The following is a 17,070-nucleotide window of genomic DNA, read 5'->3' as shown; positions in this document are numbered from 1 at the left end:
CAGTTCTGGGACCACTTCTAAAACCAGACTGAAACGCACATAAACTGTTATCAGATAAAAACAGTTTGCACTGAAAATTGACCTGAGATTCTAGGATCTGAGCCAGGGCCGAGAGTTTGGAAATGGGACGATTTATTTAAGAACGATTTAAGAGGGGGAAGAACGTGTGCAGCTTTCTATATTGTAGGTATTGTGTTTAACTAAAGATTTCCACTGAAAATGTGTGCAATAGGCTCAGCAATAATATCTGCAGCCATTTTTAGGAGGTAAGGATCTAGGATGTCTGAGGCCCCATCCACACGTAGCCGGGTATCTGCTAAAACGAATATATTTTTCTACGTTTGGACCTGTCATCCACATGAAAACGCATAAAAACGCACCGTAAACGAATGTTTTTAAAAACTCCGGGCAAAGTGAAGATTTTTGAAAACTCCGTTTATGCAGCTGCGTGTAGACAGAGATAACCGGAGATTTGCGTTTTCGAACGTCACAATATGCGCCAAAACAACAACAAATCTGCTTAAAAGTCTAAAGTGCGACCTTTGTTTACTGAAGAAGCATGGATGTCTTGAGAACTGTGGTGGTTATTATTGTGCAGGCGCTGTTTACAGCCTTGATTTTACACGCCCAAGTCGTACTCCTCACTCCTGTCGCTGTCGGAATTATTACGTCCTCATATCGATAAACCTCATAAAAAGTGGCGTGCACACTTTATTATTTAGCTGACGAGGGCAGATTGCGCAAAACAGCAAATGCATTTGGGTTGTCAAGACAGGTGAAAACGCAGATGTTCGGTTATGTGTGGAAGGTGTTTTTTTCGAAAACGAGGTAATGTGGATACAGATTTTTTTATAAACGGAGGGGGGGAAACATTCGGTTTTAAAAATACCCGGCTACGTGTGGACAAGGCCTCAACCTGCAGATTTCTGGTGGTCAGTGTCTTCTACTTGATGACTGGGATGGGTTTAAAATCAAACACATCAGATACTGGGGCAGAAGAGCATGGGTCAGGAGTATTTCCATATGAGCTGTTAAATATAGACCCAGCACTTAAAGGCGGGGTAGGGGATCTTTTTCTGGAACATTTTTTTACATATTGCTTAAAATACTCTTCACACCCTCATTGCAACCAATTAATTAAAAGTTTTGACACAAATATGAAAAGTTTTAGTGGCCTCTAGAACGTACAATCTAGGAAAAACAGTATCCAATCATTGTGAACGGACCGTTCACAATGATTGGATTCTGATGCCGTCTATCAAACTGCAATCTGCTCCTCCCTCCCTCCCCCGTGCGCGTACCCTGCTCCGTGAACGAAGCTTGGCAGGAAGCTAAACTAGAGCCAGCTTGGCTAGCACCTAGCATTATTAAACGTATAGTTAGCATAAACTAAATACGGCAACGATCGATGCTTGCTGTCAGAACAGCGCTCGTGCACCTTCGTGCTCGTTCATGTACTCTAGAGGCGTGCCTTCGGGGGGAAAGTGAAGAAAAGGGTTGGGACTTTTCACCGGTGTATTTTCAAAATGCAGCTTCGCTGGACTCAAAATCCAGGATCTCCTACCCTACCTTTAAATGCATTTTAAGTTCTCTGTGACAAACTTTAAATTAAAAAAAAAAAATTTACATTTTTTTTTTTTACTTTCTAATCATTAAGGTAAATTTGTTATCTAAGGTTTTAAATGTAGTCTAATCAACAGTGGAGTTTGAGAATCTATCTTGTGCCTATAACATAACCATGAATTTCTTAAAATGAACATGCTTACTAGAAATTAACAGGAAAAGTGAGTGAAAATAATACCCGTCACAAGAAAACATTGCAATGAATAGGTTATTCTTCATTGTATTTTCTTGTTTGTTTTTTGGTTGTTGGCACATTTGGTGGCGAATTATCATCATTTGCTTTATGTTTAACTTGCAGTCATTTCACAAATTTGTCCATTGTTAGCTAGCAATGAAAAAAGTCAATTTCAGTTATCCTAGCCTTGCCACCCGGTGTAACCACAGCACCATCCTCTCACTTTGGAAACCATTGGTATAAGTCATGCAGAAAGGCCTGTACTTCAAAATTTTTTAATTGCCTTTTAAAGAATAAAATATGGTTTTCCTTGGGTTTTTGTATTTCGAACACAATAAATTGCACAGTGATCACGTCGTCATTAAAAAAAATATGCCAATTTAGGACTAATTATTTATAATTATTATTAAGGTAGATTTACTTTCCGACTTAAGATTTCAGAATAATTTAAATCATGTACAATATCTGATATGGATTTGAAGGCATTTGAGGCTCGTGAGCTCTGATCTGGCATACATGGCAACCCCTCCTCCTTTATCTACCCCATCAATAAAAATGCAATTATTGGTTATAGAGTTCATCAGCCATGTTTATGATAGAACCATTATTTTGGCAAATTCTGATATCCATTTTGGGGACAAGACTTCTCACATTTACATGTATAAAACCAAGGCCTGTACTACTTTTAATATCTGATGGAGTTGAGAAACAATGCATTGAGGTTGGATCTGAGCGCTTCAGGGAGAAACTGTCTAGCTATATAGTTACTCTCAGGGTTTCTGCAGGGTTTAGTCAGTCAAATTTAAGACAATTTAAGACCTTTTTATGACTATGATAATTTAAATTTATGACCTACACGAATTACGAGAAATAACTTTAGTCGATTCCTTTAAAAAAAAATCTTTTTTTATTCACTTAAAGGACAAGACCGGTTTTTTTACATTGGGCCCTTGATTTCACATTATAACATGATGTTCTACTCACCCCTGCTTGTTGTTGGTAATTTGGAGCTGTTCCGAAGATATTCGAGAGGCGTCTGGCTGCTCTCTTGAGATATTCGGCCATGAAACGGTTTCCTATGGGCAACGTTATACAGGCACAAACTATGCTGTTTATAATTTATTAATTACTGTACACTAGCACTGATAACGTGGAGGTGCGTCGCTTACTTAAAAAAAATCCGGGTTACTGTAATTTTGAATTTTAGCCGAATGAATAAATAGGCAGCAGGTCTGTGGGCTGTCTGTGGTAGTAGCACGACGATAACGTCAGTAACACCCACTTTACGACAAAAACGGTCTTGTCCTTTAACTGTAAACAACTGTACCATGTACAGCTGTAATAACTGTTACAACTGTAAACTGTAACACTGTAAATGAACAACTACTGTCTACATGCGTCTCAGTTCGTCCCCTTTAACGGTGATCTCCTCCTCAACGTTTTTCAGCTCAGCCAATTTTTCCTTGCTTGCCCGCCTGAGGGCATTTGATTTTGAAAGGAGCTGGGCCATCTTTGACCCCGATTTGCCCTCTGCTTCCTCTGCCATCAAGTTACATCTTAGACAGATACGCGCAGGCACTACCAACATACACGCCGCAATAAACGCAGACTAGCTCTACACTATTCCGATTACAATCATAATCCGAACAAATTAATCCATTTTCATGTATAGATAACAATTCTTGTTTGGATCAAAACGCTATTCTTATTCTAATCAGGTCAGTCCGTGTATTTCTGAAGCTAGGCTACGTCTCGAACTCAGGAGGAATTAGAGCACCATCATCACCTGTTTCTTTACGATCTAAAACGCAGATCACTATGGTAGGTGAACAAGATCACGCTTGGAGAAATTTCACAAAGATGGGAAGTGCCAACATCGAACGTTTCATATTCAGTCTGTGAAAGGCAGAATATGAAACGCTTGGTGTTGGCTCTTCAACGCAAGCGAACACATAGCCTACAACTACAACTAGCATACAGTACCTAGCTAAGTGCCGTAAACACAAACGACTCTTCTCGCGCATCACGAGACTTCAGAAGCGGGTCGCTCCTGCAGAAGTTACATATGGGATTCTCAGCATACAGACCCGTTGGGAGCGAGACAGGCTTCATTCACTTACCATTGACTTGTTTAACCTTTGATAAACTCCTGAAGGCTATAATTTTAGGTGAAAATGCTACCTAGTGCCCCTTTAAACGCACCGTCTTCTAGCCATAACACGTTAAATGTGCACTTTCCCCATTGTGATACGCCGATAGGTTCACTAATCCACTAAGACAGTAAAAGCTAAGACACAATACGAGCTAGGCTAAGTAGACCTTGCGACCATAGACCTGCTACATGCTACATGAACAGAACACCGGCAGTGAAGCTCTGAAGTTTGCGCGGGTTTCTATGGAAGTGCTACACTGGCGCATGGATCTTGAAGTTCACGCGATACCACCCAGATTCCTCAGGCAGAACTACAACAGGCAAAACGAATGAATTCCGCCACCAGCGTATGGGCTCGAGGTGGAGAGGCGATGGTAGAACTAATGAATGAACGAGCATATAAATTTAAGACGTGGAAAAATGTAATTTATGACCTTGTATGGAAAATCTGGATGTTTTTATGACTTTTTATGGCCTAAAATTCTTATTAAATTTATGACGTTTTATGACTCCACGGAAACCCTGTACTCTAGATGGTTTTTCCTTAGCTTCTAGTTCTACAGTGAGGAACCTTGGAGTTATTTCTGACCAGGATCTGTCCTCTGACTCACATATAAAACAGGTTTCTGGGACTGCCTTCTTTCATCTTCGTAATATTGTTAAAATCAGGAACATCTTGTCTCAGAGTGATGCAGAAAAACTAGTCCATGCATTTGTTACTTCAAGATTGGACTGCTGTAATTCTTTATTATTGGGCTGTCCCACATATTCTCTGAAAAGCCTTCAGCTGATCCAAAATGCTGCAGCCTGAGTTCTGATGAGAACTAACAGCAGAGATCATATTTCTCCAGTTTTCATTGGCTCCCTGTAAAAGGGAGTTTTTTCTTTCCACATTTGCCTTGTGCACGTTCAAGATGGAAGGTTGGATCCAAGAGAAGTTTCAGTGCAATCGTTTCCTTAGTTAGGCTACTTTCTGTTTAATTGGCTCTGTCTGAATTGGACTAATTTACATTTTAATGAATTGGACTCCCATTGGCTTTAACTGGACTGTTTCATTGAAGTGCTGTGAGATGGCGTTTGTTGTGATGTGGTGCTATACAAATAAAACTTAATTGAAATATCATATTCCACACTTAACTGATGTCTATATACACACAGAGGCACGCACAGATGAAGTGACCAAACCATCTCTTACCTTTGCGGCTGGGAAAAGCTCTCTTTGAAGATGTCCTGAAGTTTCTCTCCAATGTCATCGACATGGACAGGGATCAAACTGCCATACTGCTGTAGAGACTCTTCGAGAATACCTACAAACAGAAGATAACCAAAAAAATTGTCATCTTAACAGCATGCACACTAGTTTTCAGTCAAGATTAACTCTTTAGTTTCTCTTTTTTTTCCTGCGATACATGCATCCAGCTAAAAAAGAATAAAGGGACTCAAGTCTATCCGAAAGTCTCAAGATATTTTGTCTAATATGATCTTCAGTTGGAGTACAAAGTTAATGTAAAGATGTAAAAAAGGAGAACCCTAAAACTGGGTAGGTCTGCAATATGACCAAGTTGCAACCAAACTTTTTGGGAATAATCAATTTAGATATCTTGCAGATTCCAAGAATTTTCTTGGAATCCAAATTAAGCATCGATTGTCTAAGGCTTCAAGCCAATTACTTCAAATGGCAAATATGTCAAAATGTAATTTTGGTATGTCAAAGTAACAAACACACTTTACATTGAAAGAAACATTTAAAAATGTCTGCAAGTCAGAAAATACGAGAATCTGTGATCCATACCAGTTACACAACTTATGTGCTCCTCACTCAAAGACACTTCCACTGGCTTGAACTCCGTTTCCCGTCTCAGCTTTTCCTCCTGCTTGTCTGAAGAAGGGCCATTTATCTGATTAGCTACCAGTGACAATGAAATAAATTACATACGACATGAACGATATTTTGTATTGAACTCCAAATAAATTATTTGCTGAAGGTTAAATGTTACTGCTTCTGCTCAAGTGTAACTTCAGAACATTGAGGTGCAACTTGCAAGCTGATATTCACAAAGTATATCAACAATATTTTTGTGGAAATGTGATTGAAAAGTTACTGATTGGTAAACTTATTAGAAAGAGATTGCCATCATGTTGTCTTTTGTTCTCTCTTAAAATAAATGTTTTCTCCAGTAGTCCGAATTTTGAAATTCTGGAATTTCAAAATTCCAGAATTTCAATTTTCAGAATCATCTTTTGATATTTTGGGGCCATTTTTTATATCAGACAACTAGGGATGTAACGATACACTCAACTCACGATTCGATACAGTTCACGATTTTTTGTTCACGATATGATTTTCTTAATCAAAATGAGCTACAGACAAATTATGACTAAATAAAATGATCTTTTATTCGTTGGAAAAAAAAATCTTAGAGGTGCTTTCTTTACAGAAACTCTGTAAAACCGTTTGTTTCCTTTAATAAAAAGTGCAACTTACATGGTCATCTTAAACAACAACATACATGAAAAATATCTCCTTTCTTTAGAAACAATCTCACATCTTAACAAAAGAATATAAAATCTTGACCAAAAGAGGTCATTTCTTTATAGAAACACTGTTAAACACTTTTTTTTGTGTCTTATAAAAAAAAAGTGCAACTGAAGTAGAACCTCAACCACATGAGCTCTTACCTCCTGGTAGAGTTTTGGGACCACCACCTGGCTGAAGTGCTGTCGTGACTGGATACGGTATCTTGGCCCCAATGTGTTCATCAACAGCCAAAAGTCCTCATTTTCAACGACAGAAAATGGCCTCAAATCTTTTCCAATAAAATAACCAATTGCCCTGATAATTTCTTGCGCTCTTGTGTTGTTATGGGGGAGAGGAGATGCAAAGCCTTTTGTCAGGATGTTTTGCCCCCTCGGTAATTTTCGCTCAGGTGGCGTAACGTTACTTTGCTTCACACAGGTGAGGCGGCTGATATGCTGCTGCCTGTTGCTCGTGTTGCCGGTATATGATAGCAGTCTCTTGCAATATTTACATGCTGTTTTGGTTTTGCCTGTCCATTTCTCACCAGTTGTATTTGTGTATATGGGGAATCCAAAATGGTGATTTAAAACCGCTCGGCGCATCTTCTATTTCAAAGTTGTTGCCTACCGTCGCCATTTCTTCCACGTAACTTGACGTCTGAGGTCGAACAAATGAATCACCAACCAGCGACTTTTTTTTTTTTAAGATAACAACCCATTTCAAATAAAAAAAAAAAGACTCGCATTCACGATTATTTTTTTCTGTCAACCGGTGCGAATCGTCACACATTTGTACAAATTTTTAAATCATGCCACGATGCATCGTTACATCCCTACTGACTATAAATATATATATATATATATATATATATATATAAATACAACCCAGGATGACTGAGAATCTTAATCAACATGTATTTGTGAACTGCCCCGAGTCAGAACAAAAACTGGAATTGGCAGACAAAAAACAAGGTAGGAAAGTTTAGATCGGCATATCTGTACCTCTGTAAGACACTGCAAAATGCTCCTCATTGCAGTCATCCTCTTCATTGTTGTATGCTGTTAGTTGACATCTTTTTATCCTCTTTTGCTTTCCATACAGTTTGTACTTTAGCCCTCTTCGACGCCACTGGTACCCCAGAGAGCGTATCCATCGGGCCCTTTGGCGCCAGCTCTTCCAGTTCTGGGCAAGTTGAACTCCATGGGATCGCAGACGGCTCAGCCTCCTCAGGGCCCTGTACCTGCTGAGATGGGACCTGAACAATTCTCTTGCTTCAGCCTGGGAGAAAATATTCTCTACAGTTGCTTCACCAACTTTATCAGCCTTGTGTTGTTGTCCATGATGTTGGTGCTGATGTGAATAATGGTGCTGGGTGGACTGGGAAGGAACATCAATGATCTCCCACTCCACCTTCTGCTGGTCTCCGTCCTCTTCCACCTCATCATCCTCTTCCTCCTCGCCATTGTTTTCCCAAGCCTTGCCGTCATATTCACCCAGATTCTCTGAATACAGATTGTTTACTTCTTCCTCATCACCTATCGTCTCAATCTCACCTGTCCCATCCTCCTCATCTACATACTCGTGTGTCCACAATTTTTCCTTTTGCCCAAGCCTGAGGTGCATAGGGCTGGACACACTGTGGCCCGACACTGGGTCTATGAGGTGGTCTCCAGGAATCCCACCTAAACACAAACATGGTCAACAATTATAACTGTTGTATTCAACCATGGACAATGATGACCCCATAGCATTCAAATTTTCAGGTCACAAACAAAATCTCCTTAAGCCCATTTCATTTGACATTATGAGTTTATATAGAAAATGAAGTGTTTTGAGATAAGACAACAGAGATTCAAAGAGAATGTGAGAACAAGTCATAGAAAATTAATAATAAGATTAATTTTCGTTCAAATAATAACATTGTAGACTCTGAATCCTTCCAACGCATTGTAGAAAAAATACCGACCAAAAGCGGTGTCAAGCTACCGCAGAGAAAGTAATTTGCAGGATACCTTAAGAGAGAATATGACAATTGTTATTGTGTTTATTATTAGGCTATTATTTAAATTCTATACAATGGAATATGCAGAAAGAATAAAATTAGGCTGAAAGGTTTATTGCTTTATAGCGTACTCAGGTTGTGCATCATGTTTTTGAAAAGTAACTAAGTAAAGTAACTAATTACTTTTGAAAATAAGTAATCAGTAAAGTATCTGGATAACTTACTTGGAGAAGTAATCAGTAACTAATTACTATTTCCAAGTAACTTGACCAACACTGTTCCCTTTACATTTTACTTGGCAATATGTTTTGTTTTTCTCAGAATACCTGTGGCCTCAAAAACCAACTGCTGTTGCAGTGTGTAATAATAGACTGGTGCCAATTGTTTGCTGGGAAAACAAGACAACACCCATCTGCTATTTTTATGAAGATACAATGTGGTCCTCTACAGAAACTCAAAGACCCACATAATCATTTCACTTTAAACGGGTCCAAGAACATGTCTGTGCCACCCTGTGGCGTATTCTGTAAGGGGAAAACCAAACCTGTTCTTCGCTAGAATCAACTTAGCACTAGCCCCAAACCAGTACTGGAACCACTTTGGTCAGAAAGGGTTAAGACAGCAATTCAAGACATCATTCCAATCAAAGTGAATGAGAAGCAAGATCATAGACAGATCTGTATGGGGCCATTTAGAACCCTCCAATTGTTGTTTTTGGCCTTGTTTTTGAAAGCATCATCACTTTACTTTCTCTTGTACAGTACTGAATGCCAACACCTTTACTGCTCAACAGTTCACTTGGCGTGTCATGATTTATTGAACATAAACTGAGGTGTACTTTTTTTCCATGTCTGTACTTGGTCCTGAAAACTAGGCTGAGCACGCAAATATTTGTAAAGAATTGCCTAAATAAATCAAGAGAAGGTCATTTATGACCCGACTCATCACCTCCAACATAACTCTGACTCATTATCCAATGTCCAAATTTGTACAGGTTCAACTCTTCTCCTTGTGTCTTAGTTAAAATGCTGTCACCTTGGCTCCTCTCTGGTGGGAGAACTAATTGAAAGATCCTCGATTTGAATAATTTTAAACAACCATCAAATACATGAGACGAATGACACAAAAGCATAATCCAAACATTGGGCCTCATGCAACAACCATTCATACGCACAGATTTGTTCTTAAGTCGTGCGTACGACTGATTTAAGAGAATTTGCGCATTAACCAATTTTTTCGTATTTTACGTTTTCTTCCAGGTACGAACAGAATTTACAGTGATCTAGACCTGTCGTAGGAGTTTCCTAAAATAGTCCGCTGTTATTTCGAATCAAGTTTGCTTGACTAATGGATTGTATATTTAATCACTTTGAAGCAAACATAAATAAATATATACATTATACCGCATAATTATGCTGATTATTCTGTTCAACTTAAATTATGCACTAATTGAATGTTAAGTTGACTCTGTATATAACAAGGTCAATGGGAAGTGTTACCAGCGGCTGACTTGTTACTTTTGGATGCCTTAGCGCGTCAGGCTCTTGGAGGAGAGCGTGTGTTACGAGACCGTGTAGATATCCTTACGGAGACAGGCGAATGGCTGACATCGCGATTTAGATTCCCATGGACTGCTGCAAATATGCAGCTTGAAAGAGCCACAACTCCAGAGAGAAACACGCCGATCAAACCCACTTCCACCCAGCAATAGACTGCACACATATACGCATCAAAAAAACCCGTGCTGTTGTGGAGCGCTCTATTGGTGAGCTGAAGGCCAGGTGGGTGTGTCTTGATACAGCGGGGGGCAAACTGCTCTATAGCCCAGAGAAATATGGCATGCTGCGTTTTGCAGAATATTGCCATGGACGAGGGTCTCCTACTACCTGAACCAGCCCAGGCAGACCAGAAGGTGTGGTTCCAGAAGACCCCCCTCATGGACCACCCCATCAAAGAGCCATCATGATGAGGCAACAACTGATTGCACGGCTTTAGTTGCAGTCATCGAGCGCCTGGTCATGGCAAGAGTTTTTTTTTTTTTTTTTTTTTTAAAAGCCATTTTCATATCAAACCATTTCTTCTTTATCTCTGTGACATTATGAACTACAGGTGACATGGAATTAACAGCACTCGTAATTTCTTGGCTTTAGCAGGTCCCATAATTCCACTGCTGACACTGCTAAAAATGACAGATTTTCCTTTCTGGATCTCTGAAAGCAGAATTCAGTCTCAGAGCCCCTAAAGTTGTTCTTTTTGGGCCTTGATGCCATTCTCATGACTCAACACTCAACACTTCCTGGCACAGGAGAGAGGACGCACAGACAAATGTACCATCCTCGTGCACGTGCCCTTAAATACGCACGGGTGGCATTCATCATTTACGCAGGTGGTTTACACACTTTTTCCCCCAAGTTAAGAGCGTTTGTTGAATCTGACGTGGCGTGTTCGTACAAGACCTTCCTACGAAAAAAGTGAGAGAAATTTAGAATAGAAATACGAAAATGTTCTTGCATGAGGCACATTATTTTTTCCTAGTGCTGTATTTGATCATTTCTGTCAGGTGAGCGTTAAAGGTGTTGGTAACGATGCATATATTCACTTTGAATTCAATTGACCATGGTAGAACACCGTCTCATCCTCTGTTCAGATATCAGACACTAAGAAGACTTCCACAAAGGATTCACTGGCATATCCTCGCTTACAGGCCCTCCCACAGCCTGCTCATTCCTCACTTTTCACTTAAGAAGGTGCGTTTTAGGAATTGAGACATCTTTTAAAATGTTTTGCAGAGACTGATTTTTTTTAGCTCAAAGAAAATAGAATGGAGGATAGAGTAGGCCCTAACTAAGTCCCCACCTCCTCCAGTGTTGTCCTGCCCTACAGCAGTTAGGCCCAGGTCTCCCTGCCAGCGATTCTGGGCCAAGCTACCGCCACTGTCTCGCATGGTCCACGGACAACCCACAATCTGCGCCAGTTCGTCACCTACAAAAAGCAAACGATGCATTAGTGGTTAAACCAAACAGACTGTTAACAAGTTAAGGAATCTTCATTTTTTTCTAAGTTTGTGGAGTAACATCAGCCATAGCTTAGTTCCCCCTGGGGGGGGGGGGGGGGGTCAAGTTTTTTTTCTACAATTCTAGGTCATCATTGGCTAAATCGACAAAAACTCATCACTTCCGAGGCAGCCCGGCGTCTCTGGGGGTAGATTAGACGTGGGCGTGTCAATATGAGGGGCTGTGTCGTGATGATTGGAGTTAGTGTTTGTCCATCATGAGAGATGTTGTGGCAGCTGAATTTTTAAGCGGGGAGAAGCACGCTGGAACTTCAGTCCCAAAGCGGATACGAAAGAGACTGGTTGTCTGTGAAAGTGCTGTCGGAGTTTCACTCATTTCCCATCGTTTCCATTTCCATCCTCACACACATACACTTTTGTAAATATTACGCTGTAAATAAGAAACACATCCTTGTTGTTTAGAAGTTTTGTCAATCATATTCCTGTTGTGCATTTGTTTGTCGTGTTAGCTAGTAGTTTTGTCCCAATGGCGTAATATGGGCTTCCCCTGTTTTAAAAGTCAGCAGCCGCCACTGTCATACACATTGTGTGGCACAAGCCATTTGACATCTTAAATAAAAGAGCCTTTTAATCATTTCTATGTACATTAAAATAAAGTAAGAAAATATTGCGTTTCTTTCACAAACTACACTTAATGCAAGGCTGGAGTCTTTATAAGAGGGATCTGCATTGTAAGGGATTTTTGAGGTCGACTAATCAAGTGTATTAAAATAGACTACTCCATGATGATGTCATGACTAAACATTAAACTAACATCACCAAAGCAGTTATTTGTTCCTGTCATTTGCTGTCACACGAGTGTTTAGCTACAACAAATCCATTCTTCTTTGCTTTCCCTTTGCTCCTGAACTGTAATATTTTTGTGACAGTTAGTGAGTCTTCATCGCGCTGGTAGAACCGTGGTAAGCTAGCTTCATCCCGCATAATGTGCCTTCAACTTTGTTGTCCATGTGAGTGAAACAATGCCATGCTTTGCTGCGTCTGCTGTAGGTGCATACTGCAGCAGAAACAGCAGCAGAAATATTAGTCCGACGTCTCTGCTTAGTGTAACTTAAGTCTCCTCCTGTCCCACACAAAAATTTATTGATTCTTAAAAAAGTAGTCAACTTTGTGCACCCTTCCTACCAACTGATTAGTTGTGCAGATCCCTACTTTATATGTTATAGAAATTAGAGTTTGAGGCAGACGCTGCCCTTCCTGGCTGTAATGGAGCTGTAACGGAGCACCACTGTCCACCTGTCCTCTGGACGGCTCATTGGAGCTTTTTTAATTCTAAAACTGGTGTAGCCTTTGTTATGTAATGAACCCTTACAAAGCACACCTGTGAAGTCAAAACCATTCCAGGTCACTCCATCATAAAGCTCATTGATAGAAGGCCAAGAGTTTGCAGCGCTGTCAACAAAGCAAAGGGTGGCAACTTTGAGGAATCTCAAAACTAGTTATTTCAAACTTTTTTGCTGACTACATAATTCCATATGTGTTCATTCATAGTTGTGATGCCTTCAGGGAGAATCTACAATGTAAATAGTAAAGAAAAAACATTAAATGAGAAGGTGTGTCCAAACTTTTGACCGGTAGTGTAGGTCAACTGTATTTCATAGGTATCAGAGCAATATTTAAATGACTAAGACACCAGCATCACACTTGGACTCATATTTATAAGTCTATAATGATATTAAGCAAAGCAAGAGTATCCGATATGACCGACAAAATGTAGAAAAATAGACTGAAAATTAAAAGGTTCCGCGTGAAATAAGCCATAAGTGTCTTGTGAGTTACTATTGTGAGTTATGTAGATAACAATGGACAGGTCATGGGTGAGATCAAAGTTAAGTCAACAAGAAGCACACACTTTAATATAGTATAAATACATGACAAATTGAATGACGAGGCAAAAAAAAAGGACAGTTCTGAACCTTGAACTTAAAACCATTGCATCTCTGGCAAGCAAAGGATTTACAGGGTCTTGTGAAGAAGGAGTCCAGCTAAAAACACTGTGGCTTATGTTAACGCATCAGCAAAGGTATATCATTTCAAGTTTTATACGGAACAGAGGGAAATAAAAGGCTTAACATTAAATCATAACTCGGAACTTTTAGAGTATCAGCACTTAATGATGAACTCATTCATTGTGGGAAAAGATTAAGGCGTTTCAGACACCTGTCCATAATGAATGAGAAGACGACATCAGTGCTCTAAGTTTAGCTCTATGGTAGAAAAGACTGAAATAATGCCACTTTTGGAGACATCCATTACTTGTGGGTAAGACAAATAGATTATTGGTCTCGTATCTTGTGAAAAATAATTTTATTACGTTTTCAGCTTGTATATATCTGTTTGCCATCTTCAAGTCTGAGGGCATCTGTCCCCGAGGTCTCTCACAAAAGGGCTACAGTCCCTACAGAGGTGCACCTGTCCATTCTGAAAAACAACTTTTCTTTGCATATTGTAGAGTTTGACTTTCAAAAAATGGGAAATGCCCGACGAGCTATCCCAATCGCTTGCTGAGTGCATCCACTCCAGTCGCCTGGCAGATTGCAAGCTGCTGTAAAACACTTCAGTAATATGCACACCAGCAGGAGACAGTAAGCTATCAACTTACTGGGAAGGTTTGCAGAAGAAACTTGTGTTTAGTTTCAGTTCCAATCAACTGAGACACAGAGGATCACATCAGTTCTGTTAGAATTTGGTTATTCAGTTCCAATCAACAAACCATATGATTTTTTTCATCAAGATTTGCTTCCGAAACAGAGACTGGCAGCTTGATATTTTCAGTTTCATATTTCTCAAATAAATTCATTCATCTGTAGACAAATGGCACATTCATTATATTAATAAGTAGAAATCTTTCAATATGGCACGGCAGCATATTCACTGCTGTTTAAGTAGGAAAAGTGGTTTATGCACATATCCTGAATACAAACTGGCTAAACTTTCCGTAAAACCGTCCTCCTCGAGGCATGTTCGTACCTTTCGTAAACACTGTAATACGTTGATGAAAGTTCAACATTTCTGGGTTAACTGTCCATTAAAAATAGTTTCAAGACATCAAAAACCACAAGGCATGATCTACTACAACATTTTTCCCTTTGAAATTGCAATCTAATCACCATGTGCACCTCAGTAAGCCAGATGCGATTTACGGGCTATTCAATGTCATTTCTGTGTGCAGCAACGTGAAGAACACAGCAAAGGCGGCAATTAGTGCTTAAAAACCACAAGAATTCACTAGCCTGGAAAATTTCTTTAAAAGGCATTTTGGTAAAATGCCCCATACTAAGAACTTATTCAGGAAATAGATCATTATACTGTAGTACTATATTGTGCGCGCGGAGCTAGCAGAATGGCCGTCAGTTTCACCACTTCAGCTTTAATACACCTCACAATAAACTCAAAAATCCTTTCAACTCCAGTTACAGTTAGCTAAAGTTGTTGCACTACCCCGGCAAACAATATGCAATAAGTGAAATGACCGGAATTCTTCGATAACTTGTCATCTGTCCGTGCTAACATGTTAGCCGTTAGCCATGTTGTCCCCAGCTACCAAGGCACTATATATGCAGATAGCATGCTAGCAACTCATTTAAAAACCCGGCAAAGCCTGCATGCCTAACATCGGTACATGTAATGACTGTATGCTTACCTTTTAGTTGCAAATTTCCTAATTGAATAGTGAACGTTTATTTTTCTAAAATAGAACCAAGACCAATTCTAAGTACTGTGAACCCTCATTCAATTAAATCAGGTGTGGAACAGCCAGATGTCGCCCTTCTTGTTTGTGGTTTATTGATGGTTGGCAAATGGTGTTGCAAAACTGCCCCCTACTGGACTGGAGTGTAGAACAGCCTATTAACTGGTCATATACTGTATTATTCACCACGGACCTGTCCAGGGTGTACCCCGCCTCTCGCCCAATCATGCCATTACTTTGACTTTAAACTTGTTAATATATTCATATCAATTAAACCCCCAGACTGACACCCCTTTCCGTTGGTTCGGTCCAGCACGTTCCACAGGTCAAAGGCTGGTTTGACAGTAAGTTTGTCAGTGGGCCCAGTTTCATGAAGATTAACTGTAATCACTGACTAAAAACAAGAGCATATAAAAATGGAGTGTGTGTGACATGAACATTTTTGGTCAATCCAGGTCTCGCTTTGTTTTGTTGTATTTGGGTATTCAAGTTTAAGAGCAGCTGTATAAGTACAAGCAAGATTCCTCTAGACAATATGGATCACATTGAAAAATGTTTTAAATAGTAATAACAAATAAAATAACACATAGATAATTATGATTTCAAATTTCTAAATTATTTCAACATGAGTTCAAATTCCCAATATCAGAATAATATTGAAGTGATGTGTTGTTTCCACATTCCAGTTTCATTTCAGAGTACATATCCTCAGAGTCAATCAAAGAATCTCACCTCAGTCTGATGATAAATTGTAAAATGAAACTTAAATGTATAGGCTCTCCTACCAGAGAGTTTACCAGTTCCTCAGTGAGAACATTAAAGAAAAAAATCTGATGTTGTATTTCAAAATTAAAGCCCCAATAAACTGTTAATCTGACCTATTTTTTCCATTTTTAGATTCCTATAAAAAAGAAACTCCCTGTTCCCACGGATCAATTTGTCTACATATTGAAAGCAGACCTCCTCAAAAAGACTCTCAAAAAGTGTCACCCCAATCTGTTGTTATTTTTTAAAATGAAAGTCCCATGAAATCCCCAATATATCCTGTATCTTCACCATTTTCAACTTCATATTAAAAAGAAACTGTTTCCTGTCGTGGGACAATATTTTCTCTAAGTGAGATGGCCGCACCTGCAGCCAAAAACTATAAAGTCGCTGTACTGAATCATCTAAGTTCAAAAGTACTCAAAAATAGTATTGGTGTTAGATGAAGAATCAGGAGACAAAGACGAGGCAAAAATGATCTTCTGGAGACAGCAAGGTGCCAAGCATGCAGATGAGACAGCCCACTATCTTCGCATGGCCATAACAAATGTCTCAATAGCTTATCTTTCTAGGCCATCCTTGAGAGCACACACCCAGGATTTCCAAAAGTACCTAAGAATGTCTATTTAAGGTTGCATCAGTGAGCATACATGAGCATGCATGATTATTCTGAACAGATGTCTAACAAGGGTGCACACAGTGTGCAGACATGAGGATCCATTCCACCCCAGCCAACAGCCTGTTTGACCTGTCCTCTGGACTGCGCTACAAGTCACAAAAATCCCGGACAAACAGACTCAGGGATAGCTTCTTTCCCAGAGCTATAACCACAGTTAACCACCACGGTCACTCACAAATGCACATGTGAAATAACATTACTACTGTCTATTTATTACTGCCACTGTTTTTGGTTACAAGGGTCACAATGTTTTAATTGTGTCTTTCAAACAAATATGTAGCCTAAATTATTGTCATTGCTTCTTAACTCTTATTGTTAAAATTTTTGTACATTTGTATTTTTTATTTTCTTATTCTTATTTTACTTCATTTTCTTTTTCTTTTCTTTCTTTT

The 17,070-nt window shown here is 39.4% G+C and overlaps 1 protein-coding gene across 2 annotated transcripts in view; it reads right to left on the bottom strand.

The window, feature by feature from the left end:
* The window catches only part of senp3b (SUMO specific peptidase 3b), a 41,418-nt gene extending 26,100 nt beyond the window's left edge, over positions 1-15,318 (bottom strand). Inside the window, exons 1-5 of one of the 2 annotated variants that reach the window (XM_075451214.1) lie at positions 15,187-15,318; positions 11,327-11,452; positions 7,470-8,150; positions 5,743-5,856; positions 5,146-5,257 (exon numbers count right to left, since the gene is read on the bottom strand). In XM_075451214.1, coding sequence (XP_075307329.1) covers positions 5,146-5,257; positions 5,743-5,856; positions 7,470-8,150; positions 11,327-11,414 — 995 coding nt within the window. In that variant the 5' untranslated portion in view covers positions 11,415-11,452; positions 15,187-15,318. The remainder of the gene's footprint in view (positions 1-5,145; positions 5,258-5,742; positions 5,857-7,469; positions 8,151-11,326; positions 11,453-15,186) is intronic. The other variant, XM_075451215.1, reaches the window with a different exon arrangement.
* Positions 15,319-17,070: the final 1,752 nt, after the last annotated feature.

The sequence above is a fragment of the Odontesthes bonariensis genome, chromosome 19 (assembly GCF_027942865.1).
Source record: "Odontesthes bonariensis isolate fOdoBon6 chromosome 19, fOdoBon6.hap1, whole genome shotgun sequence".
NCBI classification, from domain to species: Eukaryota; Metazoa; Chordata; class Actinopteri; order Atheriniformes; family Atherinopsidae; genus Odontesthes; species Odontesthes bonariensis.
This window is presented reverse-complemented; position numbering and strand designations above follow the sequence as displayed.